The 25103-nt window shown below is 53.2% G+C and overlaps 1 protein-coding gene and 1 pseudogene across 2 annotated transcripts in view; one reads left to right on the plus strand and one right to left on the minus strand.

The window, feature by feature from the left end:
* LOC110740573 overlaps positions 1 to 25103 on the plus strand; it is a 43863-nt pseudogene extending 18760 nt beyond the window's left edge. The window contains exons 3-4 of the transcript XR_004178895.1: positions 14729 to 14918; positions 24399 to 25103. The product of XR_004178895.1 is annotated as an uncharacterized LOC110740573 (transcript). The remainder of the gene's footprint in view (positions 1 to 14728; positions 14919 to 24398) is intronic.
* On the minus strand, positions 1947 to 11778 carry LOC116270672 (TRIO and F-actin-binding protein-like). The gene is made up of 4 exons (XM_031656013.1): positions 11440 to 11778; positions 4027 to 4601; positions 3741 to 3975; positions 1947 to 3532 (listed from the first exon to the last, which is right to left on the minus strand). The coding sequence occupies exons 1-4, from the start codon at positions 11663 to 11665 to the stop codon at positions 1947 to 1949; spliced, it is 2622 nt and encodes an 873-aa protein (XP_031511873.1). The 5' UTR covers positions 11666 to 11778.

Here is a 25103-nt window from a genome sequence, read left to right on the forward strand (position 1 = left end):
GCTTACTGGAAAAGGAAATTTGAAGAACAAGAGATAAAGTTTCTTTTTTTTTTTTTTTTGAGATGGAGTTTCACTCTTGTTGCCAGGCTGGAGTGCAATGGCACAATCTCAGCTCACTGCAAACTCCACCTCCCAAATTCAGGCGATACTGCTGTCTCAGCTTCCTGAGTAGCTGGGACTACAGGCGTGTGCCACTACATTCAGCTAATTTTTTTTTTTTGAGACGGAGTCTCACTGTGTTGCCCAGGCTGGAGTGCAGTGGCATGATCTCGGCTCACTGCAAGCTCCGGTGCTGGGATTACAGGAGGGAGCCACCGCACCCAGCCAAGATTGATCAGGTTTCTCGTGCAGATTCAAATCCAGGAGAAAACTTGCCCAAGGAGCAGCAAAGAGGAATTTTAGATACAAAAGATTCCATACCCTTTAGGGTGATGAAAATGTTCTAAAAGTTAGATTGTGGCAGTGGTTGGACAACTTGGTAAATATACTAAAAATTCACTGAATTAGATACACAGAAAGTTTTGAGACTTCCAGACTGCTTTTTGTTGCTGCTGTTCTCTTGACCCTAACTAATGGAATTCTAGCTCTGATCCTTGAAAACTCGAGGGCTGGAACTTCTGGGGTGAAAAATCTCAGCCGGATTAGGAGGAAATGCTCCCCTTCTACGGGGACCAGTGCTGCTGACCAAGGAGACTCAAAAGACACCTGGACTTTAGTTGTTACAGGATGTTTGACTGCTAAAAATCTGTAATTCTGTGAGCTTTCTTTCTTAAAATAGGGTGACTCTGGCCATACTTTTTTTTTTTTTTAGACGGAGTCTCGCTCTGTCGCCCAGACTGGAGTGCAGTGGTGTGATCTTGGCTCCCTGCAAGCTCCACCTCCCGGGTTCAAGCCATTCTCCTGCCTCAGCCGCCTGAGTCACTGGGACTGCAGCCGTGTTTTTTGTATTTTTAGTAGAGACAAGGTTTCACCGTGTTAGCCAGATGGTCTCAATCTCCTGACCTCATGATCCGCCCGCCTTGGCCTCCCAAAGTGCTGGGATTACAGGCGTGAGCCACCATGCCTGGCCCTGGCCATACATTTTTAAATTGACATAACAGTTTTCTGAAATGCATAGGGACCCATGAATTTTCTTTGCCAAGGCAGGAAAAAAAGAATGGGCACTTTCTTCTTCTCCCTCATGCACGGAAGAAAAAAAACCCGTGAGTCTGAATCAAAGGGTTTGAGAGTTCACCCTCATTTTGGCCGGGTGCGGTGGCTCACTCCTGTAATCCCAGCACTTTGTGAGGCCGAGGCAGGCGGATCACTTGAGGTCAGGAGTTTGAGACCAGCCTGGCCAATATGGCGAAACCCCATCTCTACTAAAAATATTTTAAAAATTAGCCAGGTGTGGTAGCGGGCCCCTGTAATCCCAGCTACTCGGGAGGCTGAGGCAGGAGATTCGCTTGAACCCGGGAGGTGGAGGTTGCAGTGAGCCAAGATTGCACCATTGCACTCCAGCCTGGGCAACAAGAGCAAAACTCTGCCTCAAAAAAAAAAAAAGAAAAAAGAAAAAGAGTTCACCCTCATTTGAATGAATGGGCTCATGTTCCCCTCCATTACAGATGAGGAAATTGAGGCTCAGGTAGGTTAACTCACTATATCAGGTCACATGAGTTGAAATGTGACTTTGACCCAGGATTTGGACTCAGCCCTCATGACTGCAGTCTTTGCTGTTAACCACTGGGCCATGCATGACATCACTTAACCACACACACACACACAAGCAGAAAACTCCTAATATGCAGAAACAGAGAAATGGAGTGATTTGCCCAAGGTCACACAGCCAGCAAATGGCAAGCCAGGGGGATTTGAACACTCTCCTGGCACCCTAACCCTGAGAAACTTCCACCTGTCCTGCTGCTGAGCCTCCTCCCCAGCCCAGTTGGCTGACCCCACCCCTGGGCTCACCTGCGCTCTTGCCCGAAGAGGCGCTCCACCTCCGCGCGGCCAGGGCTGCGGGTGCGGCCCCCGCTGCTGTGCTGCGCTTGGGTCCCTGGCTGTCTCTGGGCCAGCCTCCTGGGTGGGGGCAGGTCAGCCAGCACAGTGTACTCCTCCCGCTCCAAGTTGTGCCTGGTCTCCCCGGGAGGTGCTGAGCCCCGGGAACCCCTGGAGCTGCCCGGCGAAGGTGAGGGTGCCAAGAACGCTAGATCACTGGGTGGGTGGCGGGGTGGGGAGGAGGCTCGGGGTGCATCCCGGTGCCCGATGCACACTTGGGGGATCAGCACTAGGGAGCCATGCAGAGAGTCAGTGGAGGGGGCCAGGCTCTCCATACTAGTTCCAGGGGGGTCCTGGAAGAAGAGGGATGGCTCAGGAGCCTGGCGTGGTGGGGATGAGAAGGAGGGTGCATCCCGGTGCCCAATGCACACAGGGGTGGGGATTTGGGGGCCCTCGTGCAGAGAGTCCATGGAAGGGACAAGGCTCTCTGTGCTGGCCCTGGGGAGGTCCTGGAACAAGAGGGAAGGCTCTGGGGCCTGGCGTGGTGGGGAGGAGGCCCGGGGTGCGTCTCGGTACCCAATACATACAGGTGCGGGGAGCTGAAGGGGCTCGTGTTGGAGGGACTGACACCGATGTTCGGCGTCTGATGTGTCTGGGAGGAAGGGGAAGGGGTCAAATTGGGTGTGGCGGGGGGGCGAGGATGCCTGGGGGGCATCTCGGTGTCCAATGCACACAGCAGGTGGTATATAGGGAGGCTCGTGGTGGGGCAATTCACTCTCTGGGGCGTGGGGCTCTGGGAAGAAGGGGAAGGGGTCATGCTGCAAATAGCGAGGGGGCGAAGAGGCTCGAGGGGCATCCCGGTGCCCAATGCACACAGCACATGGAGGCTGGGAGGGCTCAGGATAGGTCAAGGGAACCCCACAGGCAGCAGGGTACACAGGTGAGGAAGTCCGGGAGGTGCTCTGGTGGCCTGGGTTAGGGGAGGAAGAGGTGACCCGGGATGGCAAGTTGTACTGGGTGGGGCCAAAGGAGGACTGGGGTGGGTCATGCTGGGCTGGCCTGCTGGGAGAGGATGTCTGAGGCCTGTCACCTTGGGTTGGCCGGAGGGCGATGGATGCCCAGGGAACCTCATTTTGCTTGGAGCGAGATGGGGAAGAGGTTCGGGGACCATCACTCTGAGTTGGCCGGAGGGGAAAGGAGGCCCAGGGGATGTCTTTGTTAGTACGATGTGGAGACGAATTCCTGGGATTGTTCCATTGAGTGGAGCGGTGGGAAGATGATGGTCTCAGATTCTCCTTTTGGGTGCAGCATTGAGATGAGGAGGTTCCAGGGTTGTCTCGTTGAAAGGAGAAGGATTGTGTGCGGTCCCGCTGTGTATGAGTGGGTCTGAGGTTATCCCATTTGGTACAAGAGGTTTTAGGGTTGTCTTGTTGGGTAGAAGATGATCTGGGGATGTTCTGTTGAATAGAAGTTCTGGGGTTGTCCTGTTGGGAAGCTCTGTTGGGAGAGGAGGCTCTGGGATTGTCCCGCTGGACACAGGATGTTCTGGGGTTGTCTGAGTAAATTCTGTGGCCGGGGAGAAGAGGCTCTACAGGATTGTCCCGCTGGTATGGGAATGTTCTGGGGATTGTCTTACGTTAGGTAGTTCTATTTGGGAAGAGGAGGTTCTAGAGATTGTCCGCTGAAGTATGAGATGTTCCTAGGGTTATCTCGGGTAGTTCTGCTTCGGAGAAGGGAAGGTTCTAGGATTGTCCGCTGGGCACAGGAAGTGTTCTGGGATTTGTCGTTGGTGGTTCTGTTGGGAGAGGAGGTTCTAGGATCGTCCCGCTGGACACAGGATGTTCTGGGGTTGTCTCGTTGGGTGGTTCTGTTGGGAGAGGAAGTTCTGGGATTGTCCTGCTGGGCACAGGATATTCTGGGGTTGTCTCTTCTGGCTCTATTGTGTGGGAGAAAGGCTCTGGGGTGTCCCATGCTGGGCACAGAGATGTTCTGGTTGTCCTGTTGCAGGAAGCTCACAGCGGAGAGGCTCATGGAGATTGTCCTTTAGGCACAGGATGTCCTGGGGTTATCTCGTTGGGTGGCTCTGTTGGGAGAGGAGGCTCTGGGATCATCCTGTCGGGCACAGGGTGTCCTGGGGTTGTCCCACTGGGGAGTACAAGTAGGAAAAGAAGTTTGGGGGTTGTCCTGCTGGGTAGAAGAGGTTCTAGGGTTATCTTGTTGGGTGGCTCTTTGGGGAGAGGGATATTGAGGATTATTTTGTTGGTTGGACGAGGTTCTGAGGTTATCCTGTTGGGTGCTTCGTGAGGGAGAGGAAGCTCTGGGGGTGTTCCGCTGTGTAAATGAGGCCCTGGAGGTGTCCTGTTGGGTGGATGAGGCCCTGGAGGTGTCCCTTTGGGTGATTCGGTGGGGAGAGGAGGCTCGGGGGGTTTCACGTGTAGCGGCAGCCTGAGCAGTGTCCCTTTGGGCAGGGGAAGCCCGAGGCGTGGTGCTTCGAGGTCCGCTGTGTGGTGTCATGGAGGCAGCCTGGGTCAGTGTTGACCGGTGCCGCTCTAGGGAGAAGAACCCACTTTCTCCCCGGAGCTTTGCCCAGTGCTGTCCTGCGCTCCGGCCCCCACCGCCAGTGTCTGGAGAGAAAACAGAGGGGCTCAAGGTAAGGGGAGGGGTCCAGGCACCTCTCATATTCTACCTTTCTTTGTCTCTTTGGACCAGTGATTAGGGCAGACCCCACACCCTCCTCTTACAGGTCTCACTGTCCGTACCAAGTGACTCCACCTCTCTGACCAAGACTAATGAGACAAGGGCTTGGATGCTTCTCTCAAGCCGAGGTCAAGAATTTGAAATTGAGACCCTGACTCGACAACTGGAAGAGGCCACAGGGTCTGGGGATCCATGGACAAAACAGAGAAGAGGCAGACTCGTGGACAGAAGTGTTGGCAATAGCCTGTGTAACCCAGGGAGGGAGAGGTGGGCCCAGCAGCAGCCACCTGATAGTCTGCCCTTCCCAGTTTTACTTCCTTCAATCAGAATCTGAGGAATTCCCCCCATTTCTGGTTTTTCTGTTTTGTTTTTGAGACAGCCTCGCTCTGTCGCCCAGGCTGGAGTACAGTGGCACCATCTCGGCTCATTGCAACCTCCACCTTCCGGGTTCAAGCCATTCTCCTGCCTCAGCCTCCGGAGTAGCTGGGATTACAGGCATGTGCCACCATGCCCGGCTAATTTTTGTGTTTTTAGTAGAGACGGGGTTTCACCATGTTGGCCAGGCTGGTCTCACACTCCTGACCTCAGGTGATCCGCTCGTCATGGCCTCCCAAAGTGCTGGGATTACAGGCGTGAGCCATCGTGCCCAGGCTTTTTTTTTTTTTTTTTTTTTTTTGAGACAGAGTCTCATTCTGTCACCCAGACTAGAGTGACAGACTTGGCTCACTGTAAGCTATGCCTCCTGGATTCAAACGATTCTCCTGCCTCAGCCTCCCAAGTAGCTGGGATTACAGGCATGCGCCACCATGCCCAGCTCATTTTTGTATTTTTAGTAGAGATAGGTTCTAATGAGTCTGTTTCATGTGTGACAGCTCTAGAAAGCCCCGGTTTTTTGTATTCAAATGTTCCTACCCTGAGGCTTCTCCCAGGGCTGCCATGAGGATGGGAAAGGTGCAGGGATGGACAAACTTTTATAAACTGATAGCTGGGAGTTTGCCAGAAATGCAGAATCTCAGGTCCTAGCCCAGATGCACTGCTTCTGAATCTGCATTTAACAAAACTGTCTGGTGATTTGTACAACTTAGAGTTTCAGAAGCACTGGCCTGAAGGATTAACATAACTGTCCTCAATAGTGACCTCTTCGCAACTCCTAGCCTCATGACTGAGTTGCCATGACCTTGGTGTGTCACCCTCCATCCCGCTCAATCCCTCAGTCACCGAGCAGGTGTTGAGCACCAGCTATGTACATGTCCCTTGGCTACTGCTTTAGATGAAGAGTAAAGGGTATTGTGGCCTCATCTTAAAGGAGCCACAACTGTGGGTGTGGTGGCTCACACCTGTAATCCCAGCACTTTGGGAGGCCAAGGTGGGAGGATCACTTGAGCTCAGGAGTTCCAGACCAGCCTATGCAACATGGTGAGACCCTGTCTCTACTACAAGTTTTTTAAAACTTAGCAGGGCCTAGTGGTACGTGCCTGTAGTCACAGCCAACTAGGAGGCTGAGGCCAGAGGATTGCCTGAGCCCAGGAGTCGGAGGTTGCAGTGAGCCAAGATTGTGCCACTGCCCTCCAGGGTGGGCAACAGAGCAAGATATTGTCTTAAAACAACAAACGAAACAAAAAAGTAGCCACAATTGCCTTCACGCAGATCCCCTCTCCTCCTGCCTTCTTAAGATCCCCTCTGCTCTCCCTTTGCAACCACTGCCCTGTCCAGCCTCCCTGGGCTGTTGTTGGTGAAGTCTGAGTTCCCAGCACCTAGCAGAGAATTCAAAATTTGCATGGTCTCCAGGCACAGTGGCTCACACCTGTAATACCAACACTTTGGGAGGCCGAGGTGGGTGGATCATCTGAGGTCAGGAGTTCGAGACTAGCCTGGCCAACATGGTGAAACCGGTCTCTACTAAAAATACAAAAATTAGCTGGATGCGGCCGGGCGCGGTGGCTCATGCCTGTAATCCCAGCACTTTAGGAGGCCGAGGCGGGCGGATCACGAGGTCAGGAGATCGATAGCAGTCTGGCTAACATGGTGAAACCCCATCTCTACTAAAATTACAAAAAAAAAAAAAAATTAGCCAGGCGTGGTGGTGGGGGCCTGTAGTCCCAGCTACTCGGGAGGCTGAGGCAGGAGAATGGTGTGAACCCGGGGGGCGAAACTTGCAGTGAGCCGAGATCGCACCACTGCATTCCAGCCTGGGTGACCGAGCAAGACTCCGTCTCAAAAAAAAAAAAAAAAAAAAAATTAGCCAGATGCAGTGGTGCATGCCTGTAATCCCAGCTACTTGGGAGGCTGAGGCTAGAGAATTGCTTGAACCTGGAGGTGGTGGTTGCAGTGAGCTGACATCTGGCCACTGTACTCCAGCCTGGGTGACAGAGCAAGACTCTGTCCCAGAAAACAAAAAAACAAAAAATTTGCTGGTGGCTGATGTCCCATGGCTATTCTAAAATACATTTCATGCCTGGTAGTGGCTCACATCTGTAATTCCAACATTTTGGGAGGCTGAGGCAGGAGGATTGCTTGAGCCCAGGAGTTGGAGACCAGCCTGGGCAACATAGTGAGCCCCCATCTCTACGAAAAATAAAAATAAAATAAATACATTCCATATTCACCTGTTTCTCTCATCTACACCTACTTCCTACTCCAAGCCACCACTATTTCTCTCCTGGATGGTTGCAGTAGCCCCCAGGCCTGTGCACTCTGGGGCCAATGTCATCGTTCATCCAGGCAGACTTTTTCTAAAGTCAAAGGTGAGCAGATCGCTGTGCTCACAGCCTTCAGGGGAAAACTGGGAGAGATGGGAAAGCTGTCACAGACTGGAGGAGACAGAGGAAATGAGGAGGGGGACTAAAGGCAATGTGGGATCCTGGAATGGATCCAGAAACAGAAAAAGGATATTAGTAGAAAAACTGGTGAATCCCATCAAGTCTGTAGCTTAGTTAATAGTATTGGAGCAGTCGGCCAGGTACGGTCGCTCACACCTGTAATCCCAGCACTTTGGGAAGCCGAGGCAGGCGGATCACCTGAGGTCGGGAGTTGGAGACCAGCCTGACCAACATGGAGAAACCCCGTCTCTAATAAAAATACAAAATTAGCCGGGCGTGGTGGCTCATGCCTGTAATCCCAGCTACTTGGGAGCCTGAGGCAGAGAATGGCTTGAACCCGGGAGGTGGAGGTTGCAGTGAGCTGAGATTGCGCCACTGCACTCCAGCCTGGGCAACGAGAGTGAAACTCTGTCTCAAAAAGAAAAAAAAGAAAGAAAGAAAGAAATGAGCGAAATAATGAGCGCAGTGTGGGGCCTGAGGTGTGATCAACGCAGTGGAGGGCTGGGCTGTATAAAATGGTAGGTTCAAGGGAGAAATCAAGGCCAGAGATGTAGACTCCAGAGTCATGGTTTTTCCCAGACAGTACTGAAAGCCAAGCAGCTAAGTGTGCAGGGAGAGGACAGAAGGGGACCAGGACTGGGATCTGGGGCATCCGATATTTAAAAGTGAAGCAGAGGAGGCGGCCTCAGCAAGGGAGAGAGAGGTGGAGTGGCCAGTGAGGAAGGAGACAGGCCAGGAGTGAGGGGTCGGGGAGCCCAGAGTGATTCTGTGCAAGACATTGATTTAGCACAAGGCCTGGAACATCAGAAAAGCAGGTCACTGCTGTAATGCTGCTGCTGTATCTATTCAGCCGTGATTGACTTATGGGCTGTAAGTAAACGTCCACTGAGCGCCTGAGTGAGCATTGCCCCTCAGTTGAAGATGCCACATCTCCATCCCCTGCTTCCCTGAGCATCTGAAGCCTCAAAACCTCTTCCTTGGGGCTTGCAAATCCCACACAGCACAGCCAGCGCTGGGCGCACCGGCTCCCCAGCCATCTGCTCTCAGCAAAGGGCACACCATCCATGCAGACACCCAGGCCAGGAGCTGTGACCGTGTATCCTCCTGTCCTGAGTACCATCAAGTCTCCTTCCTAAACCTCTCTCCTTCTCTGTCCCCTCCTCACCCTGCAACCATGACCTTTAATTAATTAATTAATTAATTAATTAATTTGAGATGGAGTCTTATTCTGTTGCCCAGGCCGGAGTGCAGTGGTGATCTCGGTGATCTCGGCTCACTGAAACCTCCGCCTCCCAAATTCAAGCGATTCTCCTGCCTCAGCATCCCGAGTAACTGGGACTACAGCCGTGTCCCGGATCCCATCAGGCTCAATGTGGTGAAACCCTGTGTCTACTAAAAATACAAAAAGTTAGCTGGGCGTGGTGGCAGGCACCTGTAATCCCAGCTACTCAGGAGGCTGAGGCAGTAGAATCGCTTGAACCCAGGAGGCGGAGGTTGCAATGAGCTGAGATCATGCCACTGCACTCCAGCCTGGGAGACAGAGCAAGACTCCATCTCAAAAAAAAAAAAAAAAAATGCCCCAGTTGTCCCAGTAATGCCTGTCACAGCTCTGTCTCCTCCTGTCCCAGATCCCAATGGGCTCACACATGGTATTCCACATCCTCGTCCCGTTAGTCTCTTTTAATCAAGAACAGTCCCGGCCGGGCGCGGTGGCTCAAGCCTGTAATCCCAGCACTTTGGGAGGCCAAGACGGGCGGGTCACGAGGTCAGGAGATCGAGACCATCCTGGCTAACACGGTGAAACCCCGTCTCCACTAAAAAATACAAAAAAAACTAGCCGGGCGAGGTGGCGGGCGCCTGTAGTCCCAGCTACTCGGGAGGCTGAGGCAGAATGGCGTAAAACTGGGAGGCGGAGCTTGCAGTGAGCTGAGATCCGGCCACTGCACTCCAGCCTGGGTGACAGAGCAAGACTCCGTCTCAAAAAAAATAAAAAATAAAAAAAATCAGTCCCCTAGCCCCTTTTTGTCCTATGAGGAGTCCAGTCATTTTGCAGAATATCTTTCTTCTTTTTGAGACGAGTCTTGCTCTGTTGCCCAAGCCAGGTGCGTGTGGCCAGTCAGCTCACCAGCTCACCACCCTCCTGAGTTTTCGCCACGTCTCCTCAGCCTCAGTAGCTGAATTGACGTGCCATACCTCGCCCAGCTAGTTTTTGTATTTTTAGTAGAGGCGGAGTTTCGCAGGTTAGCCAGCATGGTCTGATCTCCTGACCTGGTGATCCATGCGATCCGCCTCCCAAAGTGCTGGGACCTGAGCTGACCACCTTCGGCCTGAGAATATCTTCAATTCGGGTTTGTGTGATGTTTCACCGGGGTTAGGTGTAGGCAATGCATTTGCAGAAGGACAATTTAGAAGGGAAGGATTCTGTGCGCACCCCAGCATCCCCTCCCCCGACCCCATGCATCACATCAGGGGCATCTGATGTTAGTTTGTTGCACTCTGGGGATGCTGAACAGCTGCTTGGTGAAGGTGGTATCTTCCTGCTCTCCCCAGCCTAACGGCATCTTTTCGCTCAGTAATCGATGCAGAATCTGAGGACTGATGCTTTGAGACCATGGTGAAACCCCGGTTTCCTGACTACTTACCACCCTAGGTATTTCGCATCCACCGGTGATTCGTGCCTGAACCAGTTATTGCTATGGTAGCTGCAACAGTCTCTTAACTGGTTTCTCATCCTTCAGCCCCTCCCTGCTCCAACTCCTCCTTTGCACCTTTGACCTAGGGAACTTCCTAAGGCACAGGTTCAATTACATGACTTTCCTTCTCAAAAAAACCTTCAGTGGCTCCCTACTGCTTAGAGAAGAAAGTCCAGGCCGGGCGCGGTGGCTCAAGCCTGTAATCCCAGCACTTTGGGAGGCCGAGACGGGCGGATCACGAGGTCAGGAGATCGAGACCATCCTGGCTAACACAGTGAAACCCCGTCTCTACTAAAAAAATACAAAAACTTAGCCGGGCGAGGTGGCAGGCGCCTGTAGTCCCAGCTACTCGGGAGGCTGAGGCAGGAGAATGGCGTGAACCCGGGAGGTAGAGCTTGCAGTGAGCTGAGATCCGGCCACTGCACTCCAGCCTGGGTGACAGAGCGAGACTCCGTCTCAAAAAAAAAAAAAAAAAAAGAAAGTCCAAACTCCTTGACTAAGGCCAGGCACAGTGGCTCACTCCTGTAATCCCCAGCCAGGAATTTGAGACAAGCCTGGCCAACATGGTGAAACCCCGTCTGTACTAAAAATACAAAAATTAGCCAGGCGTGGTGTTGCAAGCCTGTAATCCCAGCTACTAGGGAGGCTGAGGCAGGAGAATCACTTGAACCCAGGAGGCGGAGGTTGCAGTGAGCTGAGATGGCACTACTGCATTCCAGCCTGGGCAACAGCGTGAGACTCTATCTCAAAAAAATAAAAATAATAATAATAGGCCAGGCGCAGTGGCTCACGCCTGTAATCCCAGCACATTAGGAGGCTGAGATGGACAGACCACTGAAGGTCAGGAGTTTTGAGACCAGTTGGGCCAACATGGTGAAATCCCATCTCTACTAAAAATACAAAAATTAGCTGGGCATGGTGGCGGGAGTCTGCAACCTCAATTACTTGGGAGGCTGGGGCGGGAGAATCGCTTGAACTGGGGAGGCGAAGGTTTCAGTGAGCTGAGATCGCGCCACTGCACTCTAGCCTGGGCAACAGAGTGAGACTCCATCCCCCCCCAAAAATAATAATAATAATACAGTAGGTAGCATGGTTCATTGTGGCTGCTCCACCATGACATGGGAACTGTTACTATTATTAACACTCAGGCCACCAAAGTAAGCCATACCCAAGGTCCCAAATGGCCAGTGAGATGGCTATCTGGGGGGGCCCCAGGCCATCACCATGGGAACCAACCTGGCAGAAGGACTCACCCTCCTTTTTCTGGCCTGCAGTGTCTCCTCCCACAGGGGACCTGGTGAGGAGAGACGGAGCCTTTTGGGAGCTGTCAGCTTTCGGCCCCTCCTGAGGTCTCCTAGGGATCATCACTGCGAGCTCGTCCGAGTTGGGGGCCTCCTCCTGCCTCTCAACAGTGTCCCAATCCTGCCAGAGAAGGGGAGGAGAAAGTATGTTTGTGGGAGAAGAAAGGCTGCAGGACATATACTCCCCAAATGAGAGGGGTAGAAGGAAGGGAAGAGAATTGACATTAAAAAGCACTTCCCTGGTCGGGTGCGGTGGCTCACGCCTGTAATCCCAGCACTTTGGGAGGGCTGAGGCGGTGAGATCCTGAGTCAGGAGTCGAGACCATCCTGGCTAACATGGTGAAACCCCGTCTCTATAAAAATACAAAAATTAGCCAGGCATGGTAAAGCGAGCCTGTAGTCTAGCTACTCGGGAGGCTGAGGCAGAGGAATGGTGTGAACCGGAGGCAGAGCTTGCAGTGAGTGGAGATGGCGCCACTGCACTCCAGCCTGGGCAGACAGGCGGACTCTATCTCAAAAAGCACTTCCCTGCCGGGCGCGGTGGCTCACACCTGTAATCCCAACACTTTGGGAGGCCGAGGCAGGTGGATCACCTGAGGTCAGGAGTTCAAAACTAGCCTGGCCAACATGTGAAACCCCGTCTCTACTAAAAATACAAAAACTAGCCAGGCATGGTGGTGGGCGCCTGTTAATCCCAGATACTCCAGAGGCTGAGGCAGGCGAATCGCTTGAACCTGGGGGACGGAGGTTGCAGTGAGCTGAGATCATGCCACTGCACTCCAGCCCAGGTGACAGAGCAAGACTCCATCTCAAAAATAAATAAATAAAATTAAATAAAAAAAAAAAAGCACTTCCTAGACCATCAAGTTCTGCATTCTGCCCCGGAGAGGTGACAGTGAGTGGTGCCACACTTTCTGTGGTGTAGACTCCGCTCCATGGACTCAGTAAAAAGCACTTCCAGCCTGGGCAACACAGTGAGACCCCGTCTCTACAAAATTGAAAAAAAAAAATTAGCTAGGCATGGTGGTGCATGCCTGTAGTCCCAGCTACTCAGGAGGCTAAGGTCAGGGGATCACTTGAGCCCAGGACGTCAAGGCTGTAGAGAGCCATGTTCAAGTCATTGCACTCCAGCCTGGGCAACAGAGCAAGACCTTGTCTCAACAATCAACTTTTTTTTTTTTTTTCTTTTTGAGATGGAGTTTTGCTCTTGTTGCCCAGGCTGGAATGCAATGGCACAATCTAAGCTCACCACAACCTCCGCCTCCTGGGTTCAAGTGCTTCTCCTGTCTCAGCCTCCCAAGTAGCTGGGATTACAGGTGCCCGCCACCACACCCTGTTAATTTTTGTATTTTTGGTAGAGATAGAGTTTCACCATGTTGGCCAGGCTGGTCTTGAACTCCTGACTTCAGGTAATCGCCCACCTTGGCCTCCCAAAGTGCTGGGATTACAGGTGTGAGCCGCCGCACCTGGCCTTCAATCAGTCAATTAAATAAAAAGCACGTGCTGTTTGCCTGGCACTGTGCTGGGCTCTAGCAGGTGCTAAGTGCTAAGTCACTTATCTTCAATGAACCTAGGAGGCATGCACGTCCATTGAAGCCAAGAGCTTTGCCCAGAGTCCCCGAGTTCCGCATCTGGGACTGGTGTGAGATACCCCCAGGGGCCAGAGAGAAGTGGGTTCAAATCCTAGCCCCACTACTTCCCAGATGTGTGGCCTCCACTAAATTGCTCCCTCTCTGAGCCTCATATGGGACGACTGAAGTCTCCACCTCCGAGGGTGTGGTGAGTCTCCCTCAAGCCCACACCCACCAAACGCTTAGCATGGAGCTGGCCACGAAGCGTGCGAGGCTGGGTTGTTTTATTCTGAGTCTTATCACCACCCCCCATCATTTTCCTTTTGAAGGGGTCTCCTGGGACAAGCCTGTCTCTCCGGCTCCGTGGCAGCCCCTCAAAATGCCAATGCTAGAGGAAAGACTGCTAGGTCTTCTCTTTTCGTGGCTAAATGACCCCCGAGCCTGCTCCCTTCCCTCTGTCCCTTGAAAATCTATGCCAGGGCTGGCCGTGGGGCTCAGCACCGTGTGGTGAGGGCAGGGCCCTGGGGTTCTGTGCCACTCTTGCTCTAGACACCACACCCAACGTCCCAGCCCTCTGGGACCTGGCAGCCCGAGCCCGCTGGTGATGCACCCGGAGCGCCTGTCAGCTGAAACTCCTTTCCCCGTCTTTTCACAGCCAGATCCCAGCCGCCCTGGGCCAGCCTGTGCAGAAACCCCCACCCTCTGGGGGTTCACCGGGGTGGCCCGAGGTGCCAGTTAATGGTCCAGAGGACCTCGCCGAATTCTCTGGTATGAGGCTTAGCCCTGGCCTGGAGATTCAGGCGGGACCCAGGGCTGCAGATGGAGGTGTGAGCCACTCTTGTCCTCCCATCTCCCGCTCCTGGCTCACCACAGAGGATGAGTTGCTGGTATCATCAGGGGTGGCGGAGTCAGCGCTGGAGCCGGGGTCAGAGCCGGGGTCCTCGTTGCAGCTGCCACGCAGGGAAGTGGTCAGGCCCTCCAGATAGGGCACTGCCTCAAGATCATGGCTCCTGCTCCTGGGGGCGGCTGTGGGACCCTCTTCTGGGAGCCCTGCTGAGGGGGATGGGCCCCTGGGAGAGGAGACCGACCCATGACTTTTTCCCAAAGAGTAATGGGGAGTTAGGGGTACTCCCCACCCCACCCAAGCATTCACACTCACTCACATGGGGAGCCTGGGGCCCACACGCTGGTGTGGGAGAGGGAGCCAATGCTGAGGGCTGCCTCTGTGTCAGGCTTTTTATATGGGTTGCCTCGTTGAGCAATCTTTATTTTTTTATTTTTAATTGTGTTGTTGTTGTTGAGGCGGAGTCTTGCTCTATCGCCCAGGCTGGAGTGCAGTGGCTCGATCTTGACTCACTGCAAGCTCCGCCTCCCGGGTTCATGCCATTCTCCTGCCTCAGCCTTGCGAGTAGCTGGGACTACAGGTGTCCGCCACCTCACCCAGCTAATTTTTTGTATTTTTTCGTAGAGACGGGGTTTCACCATGTTAGCCAGGATGGTCTCGATCTCCTGACCTCGTGATCCACCCGTCTCGGCCTCCCAAAGTGCTGGGATTACAGGCGTAAGCCACTGCGCCCGGCCTTCTCTTTTTTTTAATATGTCTACCTGTGAGGAGCACATGAGTGATCCTAGCACAATGCTGATTTGATTCAGTCTTTCTTATTTTACAGACAGGGAAACTGAGACACAGGAAGACAGAGTAACTTGCTCAAGACCCATCAGGGATGGATCTGAAGCCGGAACCCAGGTTTCTAGACTCTCAGGCCATGGCCTCCCAAGGTATCATGACCTTAAAGGGGGAACTGCCACTCAGGCCTGAGGGTGGAAGGAACCCCAGAGCCCGGAGCAGCGCACACCCAGGTAGGTGGGTGACAGCAGGTGCCCCTGGGTGCAGGGACTGTTTAATCTTTTAAAGCTGTGCAAAGGGAACCAGGAAATGTGAGTAGGCTGTGGCCATGCCCACTGCAAGGTGGGTGCACAGCAGCACACGCCCTGGGGCAAAGCTGAGCTCGGTCTTAGGAGGTTATCGGCGGGGCAGGGGCCCCAGGAGAGACAGCCAGGGTTGGGGAGGGGAGGCTCAGCCACCCAAGTGCAAGCAGGGTGGTGTGCTCTGAGCTTTTCCTGTCTGCCCAAGGAGCATGCCCACCGCCCACCTGTGCCTAGATTTGGAGGACTGACCATGTGACCCATGCCAGCAGCCATTACAGACAGGTGTTGCCTTGGGGAAGGAATGCAAATGGGAAGGGCAAGGGCATTCCACCCCATGAAGCCTTTCCCCGGGCCCTGGGACTCTACCTACCTCCTGGACCCTGGCCCGAGGCCCGGGTCCACCACAGACCGGCAGCCGGAGGTTGAGGCGCTGAGTGGGTCCTCAGGGGCAGGTGGGCATCGAGGCAGGTCGCAGTAGGGCACCTCAGCACCTGAAGGGCTCCTGAGCTCCTGGGCCAGGGTTGGAGAGAGGAGACAACTCAGCGCCCACGTGGGGTCTCCCCTCCCCCTGCACAGCCCCTCCCAGCGGTGTGGGAGTCTCCAGGCATCTCCTCCGGGGATCTCACACTTCTCAAGGAGCTGCCCATCAGGCTGGAAGCGCCCCTTGGGACTCAAGCCGAGGGCTGGCTGAGGTACCCAGTGTGTGCACGCACACGTGTTGTACACATACGGGCCTTGGAGCAGGTATGTGTGTGGATAAAGACCTGGTATTGGGGGCACGTGTGTGCACATAGGTGGAGTGAGCTCTTGCGCATGCATGCCTGCGCAGGTCCCGCGGGTACACGGATTCGTATGTTTGCATCAGTGCAAGTTTATGTATATATGCATGTATGTTGTGCGCCCCAGAACGAGGTGGAAAGAAGGATCCACCAGGGTCTTTTGCGGCCAAAAGACAAGGGTGAGGAGGAAGGATTAGGCTGGCTGAGAGAAGGAAGAGGTCTGAGGGAGGAAGAGGCAGTTTGATGGTAGAGGAGATGGGAAAACAAGGTCTTGGAGGACAGAAGAGATTTGCCCCACTAAAGGAGAGGCAGGGGCTCCAGGGCTGGAGGGTCAAGGCCCCAGAAAAAGGGCGGAGGCCTGGAGCCAGCTGCCCGCTCCTCTCTCCCTCCACCCTTGGCAAGGCCACACCTGTGAAGGCTGGTCTGGTGCTGGGCTCACCAGGGGAGAACGGTTGCTCACCTCCAGGGCCCCCCCCAGTTCCTCCCCACCTCTGGAGAGCAGTAGGTCCCTCCCCTGGTGGTGGGAGACAGCGGCCATGGCACCCTGCGCCCCGCCTCCTCTCGGATTACCTGGGCTGCGGGCTCTGGCGGTGGTGGCGGCTGTCGGCTGTCAGCACCCTCATCCCCGGGGGGCTCCGGCTCAGGCCCCCACGCTGCCGCCCTCCCAGGCCCCGACTCCGGGCTGTGGTGGCAGCAGCAGCCGAGGCAGTGGAAACCTTAGAGGGGCCGGCTTCGGGAGCAGGGGCCCCTCATTACTGTTTCATAAGCCGGGGCCCAGCCAAGAACAATGCAGGACTTGAAACCACAGGAACCCGATCCCAGCAGCTCACCTGAGAGCCAGGAGGGGCAGGAGCCTGGGCATGGGATCCCTGGGGACCCTGGAGCCCAGAGCCCAGGGCCAAGGCAGCAGCCTGGTCGGCAACATGGGGTGGGCACAGGCTCTCCAGGTTCCAAGAAGGCCACCGCTGGGGGTCAGGCGGTGCCAAGAAGTGGGGTTGGGGTATCTGCCGTGACATCCAGGCCAGGGGAGCTTGGCAGGATTCAGTTTCGCCCCCTGCCCTGCAGCCAGATTCTGATCAGAGCTCGGCAGCAGGAGGTGTCAGATCCACAGCCGGGCCTGGCGCCTTGGCCACCCAGGGGACAGCACAGCAGAAATCAGGAGACGCTCGCCAGGCACCATCCAGGGGTCTCCGCCCCGCCAGGCCCAGCAGGAGCCTCAGCCTGATGTGACACCTCATCCTGGCTTTCATCCCAGCTCCCGTCACCACCCCACCACCCACTTGAGTGGGCCCCACAGTCAGTCCCCAGCTCTGATTTCCTGTCTGGCGGGTCAGCACTGGCTCTGGCCTCAGATAGACCTCGGGCCCCATCCTGGCTCCTCCACTTCCCGGCTCGTGACCTCAGGCCGATGACTTCCCCTTTTGGAGCCTTGTTTTCTCCTCTAGGAAATGGAGGCTGAGATGCGACAAAGACCTGGGCCACATGTATCCTCTCTGTGCCTCAGTTATCTCATCTACAAAACCAGCAGGATAGCAGGACCCACCTCCTAGGGGTGTTCTGAGAATTAAATGAGTTAATATTTGTAAAGGGATTTTTTTTTTTTTTTGAGACAGAGTCTCGCTCTTGTAGCCCAGGTTAGAGTGCAATGGCGCAGTCTCGGCTCACTGCAACCTTCGCCTCCTGGGTTCAAGCAATTCTCCTGCCTCAGCCTCCCCAGTAGCTGTGATTACAGGTGACGGCACGCCCGGCTAATTTTTCTATTTTTAGTAGAGACAGGGGTTTGCCATGTTGGCCAGGCTGGTCTCGAACTGCTGATGGCAGGTGATCTGTCTGCCTCAGCCTCCCAAAGTGCTGGGATTACAGGCGTGAGCCACCGTGCCCAGCCCCTAAAAAATTTTCATTAAATAGACAGGGTTTTGCCATATTGCCCAGGCTGGTCACAAACTCCTGGGCTCAATCAATCCTCCCACCTTGGATGCCCAAAGTGCTTGGATTATAGGTGTGAGCCACTGTGCCCAGCCAATTTTTTTTTTTTTTTTAGACAGAGTCTTACTCTGTTGCCCAGGCTGGAGTGCAGTGGCACGATCTCAGCTCACTGTAACCTCCACCTCCTGGGTTCAAGTGATTCTCATGCCTCCACCTTCTGAGTAGCTGGGACTATAGGTGCACACCACCGTGCCTGGGTTAGATAGATAGATAGATAGATAGACAGACAGACAGACAGACAGATAGATAGATAGATAGATAGATAGATAGATAGATAGATAGATAGATAGATTTTTTTTTTTTTTTTTTTGAGACAGAGTCTCGCTCTGTCTCCCAGGCTGGAGTGCAGGGACGCCTTCTCGGCTCACTGCAAGCTCTGCCTCCCGGGTTCATGCCATTCTGCCTCAGCCTCCTGAGTAGCTGGGACTACAGGTGCCCGCCACCATGCCCAGCTAATTTTTTGTATTTTTAGTAGAGACGGGGTTTCACTGTGTTAGCCAGGATGGTCTTGATCTTCCTGACCTCATGATCTGCCCGCCTCGGCCTCCCAAAGTGCTGGGATTGCAGGCATGAGCCACTGTGCTCGGCCAATTTTTATATTTTTAGTAGAGATGGGGTTTCACCATGTTGCCCAGGCTGGTCTCGAACTCCTGCGCTCAAGTTGATCCGCCTGCCTCAGCCTCTCAAAGTGCTGGGATTATAGGCGTCAGCCACCATGCTTGGCCTCAAATTTTTTTTTTTTTTTTTTTTTTTTGTGAGACGGAATCTTGCTCTGTCGCCCAGGCTGGAGTACAGTGGCATGATCTCGGCTCACTGCAAGCTCTGCCTCCTGGGTTCACGCCATTCTCCTGCCTCAGCCTCCCGAGTAGCTGGGATTACAGGCCACCATGCCCTGCTAATTTTTGTATTTTTAGTAGAGTCAGGATTTCACCATGCTAGTTAGGCTAGTCTCAAACTCCTGACCTCAGGTAATCCACCCGCCTTGGCCTCCCAAAGTGCTGGGGTTACAGGCGTGAGCCACCACACCCAAACCAGTGTCAGTTTTTTACTATCACATCTGGTACACAGGGAGCTGTTTCCTGCCCAGAGTTGGGTCCCAGGGCCTGGCTCAGAGACACAACAGTCACCCCTCATGCATTTGCCAAAGGAAAGTTTCACAGCCTCAGATCATCATCAGAGCAACTGGAGGCTCAAGAAAGTGGAGGATTTGATGTTGTGCCCCTCTCTGATCTCTTTTTTTTTTTTTTTTCCCAGATAGAGTCTCGCTCTAGCAATGGCATGATCACAGTGCACTGCAGCCTCGATCTCCTGGGCTTAAATGATCCTCCTGCCTCAGCCTTCCAAGTAGCTGGGACTGCAGGCATGTACCACTACATCCGTTAATTTTTTTTTTTTTTTTTTGAGACGGAGTCTCGCTCTGTCGCCCAGGCTGGAGTGCAGTGGCGCGATCTCGGCTCACTGCAAGCTCCGCCTCCCGGGTTCACTCCATTCTCCTGCCTCAGCCTCCCGAGTAGCTGGGACTACAGGCGCCCGCCACCACGCCCGGCTAGTTTTTTGTATTTTTAGTAGAGACGGGGTTTCACCATGTTAGCCAGGATGGTCTCGATCTCCTGACCTCGTGATCCACCCGCCTCGGCCTCCCAAAGTGCTGGGATTACAGGCTTGAGCCACCGCGCCCGGCCTAATTTTTTGTTTTGTAGAGATGGGATCTCACTTTGTTACCTAGGCTGATCTTGAACTCCTGGTTTCAAGCACATCCTTCAGCCTCAGCCTCCTAAAGTGCTGTGATCATAGGCAGGAGCCATTGTGCCCAGCCCCCTCTCTTACCTTGAAACCATCTCTGGTCTTGGCTACTGGAGAGGAGGGGCACATTGTGGGGTTTGCCTCCAAGCCTCTGGCCTTCTTGGCTGTCTTTGCTGATTCCCTGGCCTCCACCCAGGCCTATTCTCATCTCATTCCACACTTTCCTCTGCAGACGATAGCCTCATCCATGAGCAAGACTTTGGTCAGTGACAGATCCTGAAGACTCGCAGGCCACCATCTCCTGTGGTGGTCTGGCCCTGAGCTCCAGCTCCCCCAATTCACTAACCTCCCCCTCATCTCCACTGTGTCCTGCCGGCACCCCACACCATGCCCCAGACAACTCCAAACAGACCTCCCAACCCAAGTACCCTGCCTGGAGAAATAACAGGAGTCAGCCATGGGTTTCTCCCCTCCCTCACCCCCAAATCCTGTAGATGTGCCTGTTCAATTAGTTCGAAAATGTGTCAATTTGCCTCCATCTCAAAGCCCTGATCATCTCTGGCACTGATGAGTACGTGCACCTTTTCCTGGCGGGTCATCTGATTCACTCTCACCACCCTGCACACTCCATTCTCTCTGCCCAGCAATCAGAGTGACTGTGAAAAAAGCAAATCAGGGCTGAGCGCGGTGGCTCACACCTGTAATCCCAGCACTTTGGGAGGCTGAGGCGGGCAGATCACGAGGTCAGGGGATTGAGACCATCCTGGCTAACATGGTGAAACCCTGTCTCTACTAAAAATACAAAAAATTAGCTGGGCGTGGTGTGGTAGCGGGCGCCTGTAGTCCCAGCTACTCGGGAGGCTGAGGCAGGAGAATGGTGTAAACCCGGGAGGCAGAGCTTGCAGTGAGCCAAGATCGCGCCACTGCGCTCCAGCCTGGGCAACAGAGCAAGACACCATCTCAAAAAAAAAAAAAAAAGAAGAAAGCAAATCAGAACATATCACTCCCTTATTGGTGGCTCACACCTGTAATCTCAGCACTTTGGGAGGCCAAGGAGGGTGGATTGCTTGAGGCCAGGATTTCAAGACCAGCCTGAGTAGCATGGTGAAGCCCCATCTCTACTAAAAATACAAAAATTAACTGGGCTTGGTGGCGCATGCCTGTAGTCTCAGCTACTTGGGAAGCACAGGCAGGAGAATCGCTTGAACCTGGGAGACGGAGGTTGCAGTGAGCCGAGATCATGCCTCTGCACTCGAGTCTGGGTGACAGAGCGAGACTCCATCTCAAAAAAAACAAAAACAAAACAAAACAAAACTCAGAATCCTAAGTCCTCAACATGTCCACAAAGCCGCACAAGGCCAGTGAGACCAGGCCCCGCCCATTCTCCATCCTTGTCCTATAGCTCCTCTGTGCCCCCTCTTGCTGTCCTCTCCAGCCCAATGTGCAGCCTTCTTTCTGCCTCAGGGCCTTTGCATATTCTTTGTTTGTTTGTTTTGTTTTGTTTTGAGAGGATTCTCGCTCTGTTGCCCAGGCTGGAGTACAGTAGTATAATCTTGGCTCACTGCAACCTCTGCCTCCTGAGTTCAAGAGATTCTCCTGCCTCAGCCTCCCGAGTACCTGGGAATACAGGCACCTGCCACCACACCTGGCTAATTTGTGTATTTTTAATAGAGATGGGGTTTCACTATGTTGGCTAGTGTGGTCTTGAACTCCTGACCTCAGGTGCCCACCCATCTCGGTCTCCCAAAGTGCTGAGATTACAGGCATGAACCACTGCACCCGGCCTATTTGTTTGTTTTGTTTTTGAGACAAGGTCTCACTCTGTTGCCCAGGCTGGAGTGCATTGGCACACTCACAGCTCACTGCAACCTTGAACTCCTGGGCTCCAGTGATCCTCCCACATCAGCCTTCTGACTAGCTGGGACTAGTGTGCACCATCCTGCCTGGCTAATTTTTTTTTTGGTAGAAATGGGGTCTCACTGTGCTGCCCAGGCTGGTCTCAAACTCCTGAGTTCAAGTGATCCTCCTGCCTCAGCCTCCCAAAGTGCTGGCATTACAGGTGTGAACTGCCGTGCCAGGCTGGCCTTTGCACATTCTACTCCCTTCCTCTCCTCTTCCTGCAATTTCACTGACTAATGCTAATGCCTGCACAGCCTTTACCAAGCAGCTGAAATGTCATTTTTTCGGAGACACTTTCCCCAATGCCCTATCCTTTACCTTCATGCCACTTACTATTCCTTTATACATTTATCACAACCAAGATTAAATAATCATGTGCATGATTACTTTCTTACTGTCCATTTCTCTTGCTAGACTACAAGCCCTATGAAGTCAAGCCAGGGATATGTCCCCCTCTGCTCATCTCCTCCTCCCTCTCCGTCTCCCCTTCCCTCTCCCCCTCCCCCTCCCTGATTTCTTTTCTTTTGTTTTCTGTTCTGTTCTGAGACATAGTCTAACTCTGTCACCTAGGCTGAAATACAGTAATGCGATCACGACTCACTGCAGCCTCCACCTCCCAGTCTCAGGTGATCCTCCCACCTCAGCCTCCCAAGTAACTGAGACTATAGCTGCATGCCACAACGCCCAGCTAATTTTTTAAATTTTTTGTAGAGATGGGGTTTTGCCATGTTGCCAGGCTGGTCTCGAACTCCAAGTGATCCGTCCGCCTTGGCCTCCCAAAGTGCTGTGATTACAGGAGTGAGCCACTGCGCCCGACTGTGCCTTTCTGATTTATCATGATTTCCCCAACATCTAGCATAATTCCTGGCGCATTTTAAGCACCTATTCAGTATATATGAATTCATGAGCTGACCCACAGTCTGAGGTGGGAAATGGTGGGATTGAGACTAGAACTCAGACCAGCCTGAATCCAGAGCTCTCCTGTTCCATGCTTGCCATCTTCCCAACCACTGGGAGAAGGTCATTTGCATGAAAGATGGACTCCCAGGCATCTGTTCCCTGAACCTGAACTTGCAGGTGAGCACAGGAAAGCTATTATTGGAGGTATCAAGACCGGTAGAAGCCAGGCGCGGTGGCTCACTCCTGTAATCCCAGCACTTTGGGAGGCTGAGGTGGGTGGATCACCTGAGGTCAGGAGTTCGAGAACAGCCTGGCCAACATGGCGAAACCCCGCCTCTACTAAAAATACAAAAATTAGACAGGCATGGTGGCGGGCGCCTGTAATCCCAGCTACCAGCTACTTGGGAGGCTGAGGCACAAGAATTGCTTGAACCCGGGAGGCAGAGGTTGCAGTGAGTTGAGACTGCGCCACTGCAGTCCGGCCTGGGTGACAGAGTGAGACTCTGTCTCAAAAAAAAAAAAAAAAAAAAAAAATACTAGTAGAAAAGAGTCCTCCAAGGTTTACTTTTCTGGTCAGGAAGGGGGAAGACAGGAAACTAACATGAACTGAATTAGCCACATGGGGCTTGGGCTAAGCAGTGCCAGATGTCCTGAATGCGAAGCCTATTGCCCCAACTTCAGCCATGAGGACAGTGAAGCCAGAGAAGTTAACTCCAGGTGACACAGCAGGTCACGGCAAACCTAGGACCGGAGCTCGGGCCTGCCTGGCTCCCAAGCCCAACAGCAGTAACCCCTTCCCAATGGCACCTCTAGGAAACTAACCCCTGCATGAAACTGGCTGCCAGGCTCAAGGGGAGCTTCAGGCCGGGCGCGGTGGCTCACGCCTGTAATCCCAGCACTTTGGGAGGCCGAAGTGGGCGAATAACGAGGTCAGGAAGATTGAGACCATCCTGGTTAACACGGTGAAGCCCCATCTCTACTAAATATACAAAAAATTAGCCGGGCGAGGTGGCAGGCGCTTGTAGTCCCAGCTACTCGGGAGGCTGAGGCAAAAGAATGGTGTGAACCTGGGAGGCGGAGCTTGCTGTGAGTCGAGATGGTGCCACTGCACTCCAGCCTGGGCAACAGAGCGAGACTCTGTCTCAAAAAAAAAAAAAAAAAGAGGAGCTTCAGACCCCAGTGGGAATGACGAAGCCATGGGGGTCAAGGTTGGAAGGACCCTCGGAGGTTCATGGGTCTGAGGTTTCTCATCGTGTGTATCAGGTCCTCTGTGTTTACATGCATGGGGGCTTGGCAGCAGACTACATCAATCACAAGGTAAGAAAAGGACTCTTCTTCACTCCTTCAATAACTTGAAGAAGAAAATCTCGGCTGGGCGCAGTGGCTCATGCCTGTAATCCCAGCGCTTTGGGAGGCCAAGGCGGGCAGATCACAAGGTCAGGAGTTCGAGACCAGCCTAACCAACATGGTGAAACCCTGACTCTACTAAAAATACAAAAATTATCCAGGCGTGGTGGTGCACTCCTGTAATCCCAGGTACTCAGGAGGCTGAGGCAGGAGAGTCACTTGAACCTGGGAGATGGAGGTTGCCATGAGCCGAGACTGAGCCACTGAACTCCAGCCTGGCGACAGAGAGAGACTCCGTCTCAAATAAAAAAAAAAAAGAAAAGGACTCTTCTTCACTCTTTTAATAGCTTGAAGAAGAAAATCTCCAGATCTCCAGACCAGGTGCGGTGTCTCACACCTGTTATCCCTGAAGTTACGGAGGTTGAGGTGGGGGGATCGCTTGAGCCCAGGAACTTGAGACTAGCCCTGGCAACATAGTGAGATCCCGTCTCTACAAGAAAATTAGCCGGGCGTGGTGGCATGTGCCTGTAGTCCCAGCTACTCAGGAGGCTGAGGTGGGAAGATCATTTGAGCCTGGGAGGTCGAGTCTACAGTAAGCCATGGTTGGACCACTGCACTCCAGCCTGGGCTACAGAGCAAGACCCTATCTCCAAAAGGAAAAAAAAAAAAGAGAGACAGAGAGAAAGAAAATCTCCAGATGATGCTGGTGTATTCTTAACATCTCTCTAACATCTGCTAATCTCCCTTTTTGACAAAGAGACAGCAGGACTCAAGCTCAGAGCCTTCCACAGAAAACACTCTCGGCCCTCAGAGCCCAGTGTTGCCGCCATGTCCTCCAGCGCTAGCGCGAGCGCCCTGCAGCACCTGGTGGAGTAGCTCAAGTTGGAGGCTGGCATGGAGAGGATCAGGGTCCCTCAGGCAGCTGCAGAGCTTCAACAATACTGTATGCAGAATGCCTGCAAGGATGCCCTGCTGGTGGGTGTTCCAGCCGGAAGTAACCCCTTCCGGGAGCCCAGATCCTGTGCTTTACTCTGAAGACTCTAGGAGAGAAGTTCACTGAGTAATGCCTTCGAGCACAAAGTGACGAATGACTGCCTTCAAGTCTCAAGAAAACACTTTTCCCTAGCTCTAATTAGAGATATTTTAGCCCTTTCCTGTGGCCTGGTCCTATAGCGAAAATCACAGAAATTCCTGAGTTTCTACTTGAGTGAGGAAACTGGGTGAAGGAATAGAGTTTTAAATAGTAATAGCCTGTTTTTTTGTGCCAGTACTTTTATACATAAGACAAAGAAAAACCTTACCACCAAATATACCAAAATGCACCTGTTTCATAAGTGAGTTACTAATATTTCTATACCTGGAATATCATGTATGTTTTATTTACTGGATGTTTACATTTTAAGAAGGAAAATAGTTGTGTTTATTTAAACAAATGAATACTTGTAAACTGTTGTTCCTGGAA

Source organism: Papio anubis, chromosome 16 (assembly GCF_008728515.1).
Source record: "Papio anubis isolate 15944 chromosome 16, Panubis1.0, whole genome shotgun sequence".
Lineage (NCBI taxonomy): Eukaryota > Metazoa > Chordata > Mammalia > Primates > Cercopithecidae > Papio > Papio anubis.

Coding starts and splice junctions, on each gene's coding strand:
- LOC116270672 (XM_031656013.1), bottom strand. CDS start 11,665: ATGTCCTGCAGCCTTTCTTCTCCCACAAACATACTTTCTCCTCCCCTT. Junction 3,976..4,026: donor ATAACCCCAGGACATCCTGT/GCCTAAAGGACA, acceptor TTCCTGCAACAG/GACAACCAGAACATCTCTGT. Junction 3,533..3,740: donor CAAATCCCAGAACACTTCCT/GTGCCCAGCGGA, acceptor GAATTTACTCAG/ACAACCCCAGAACATCCTGT.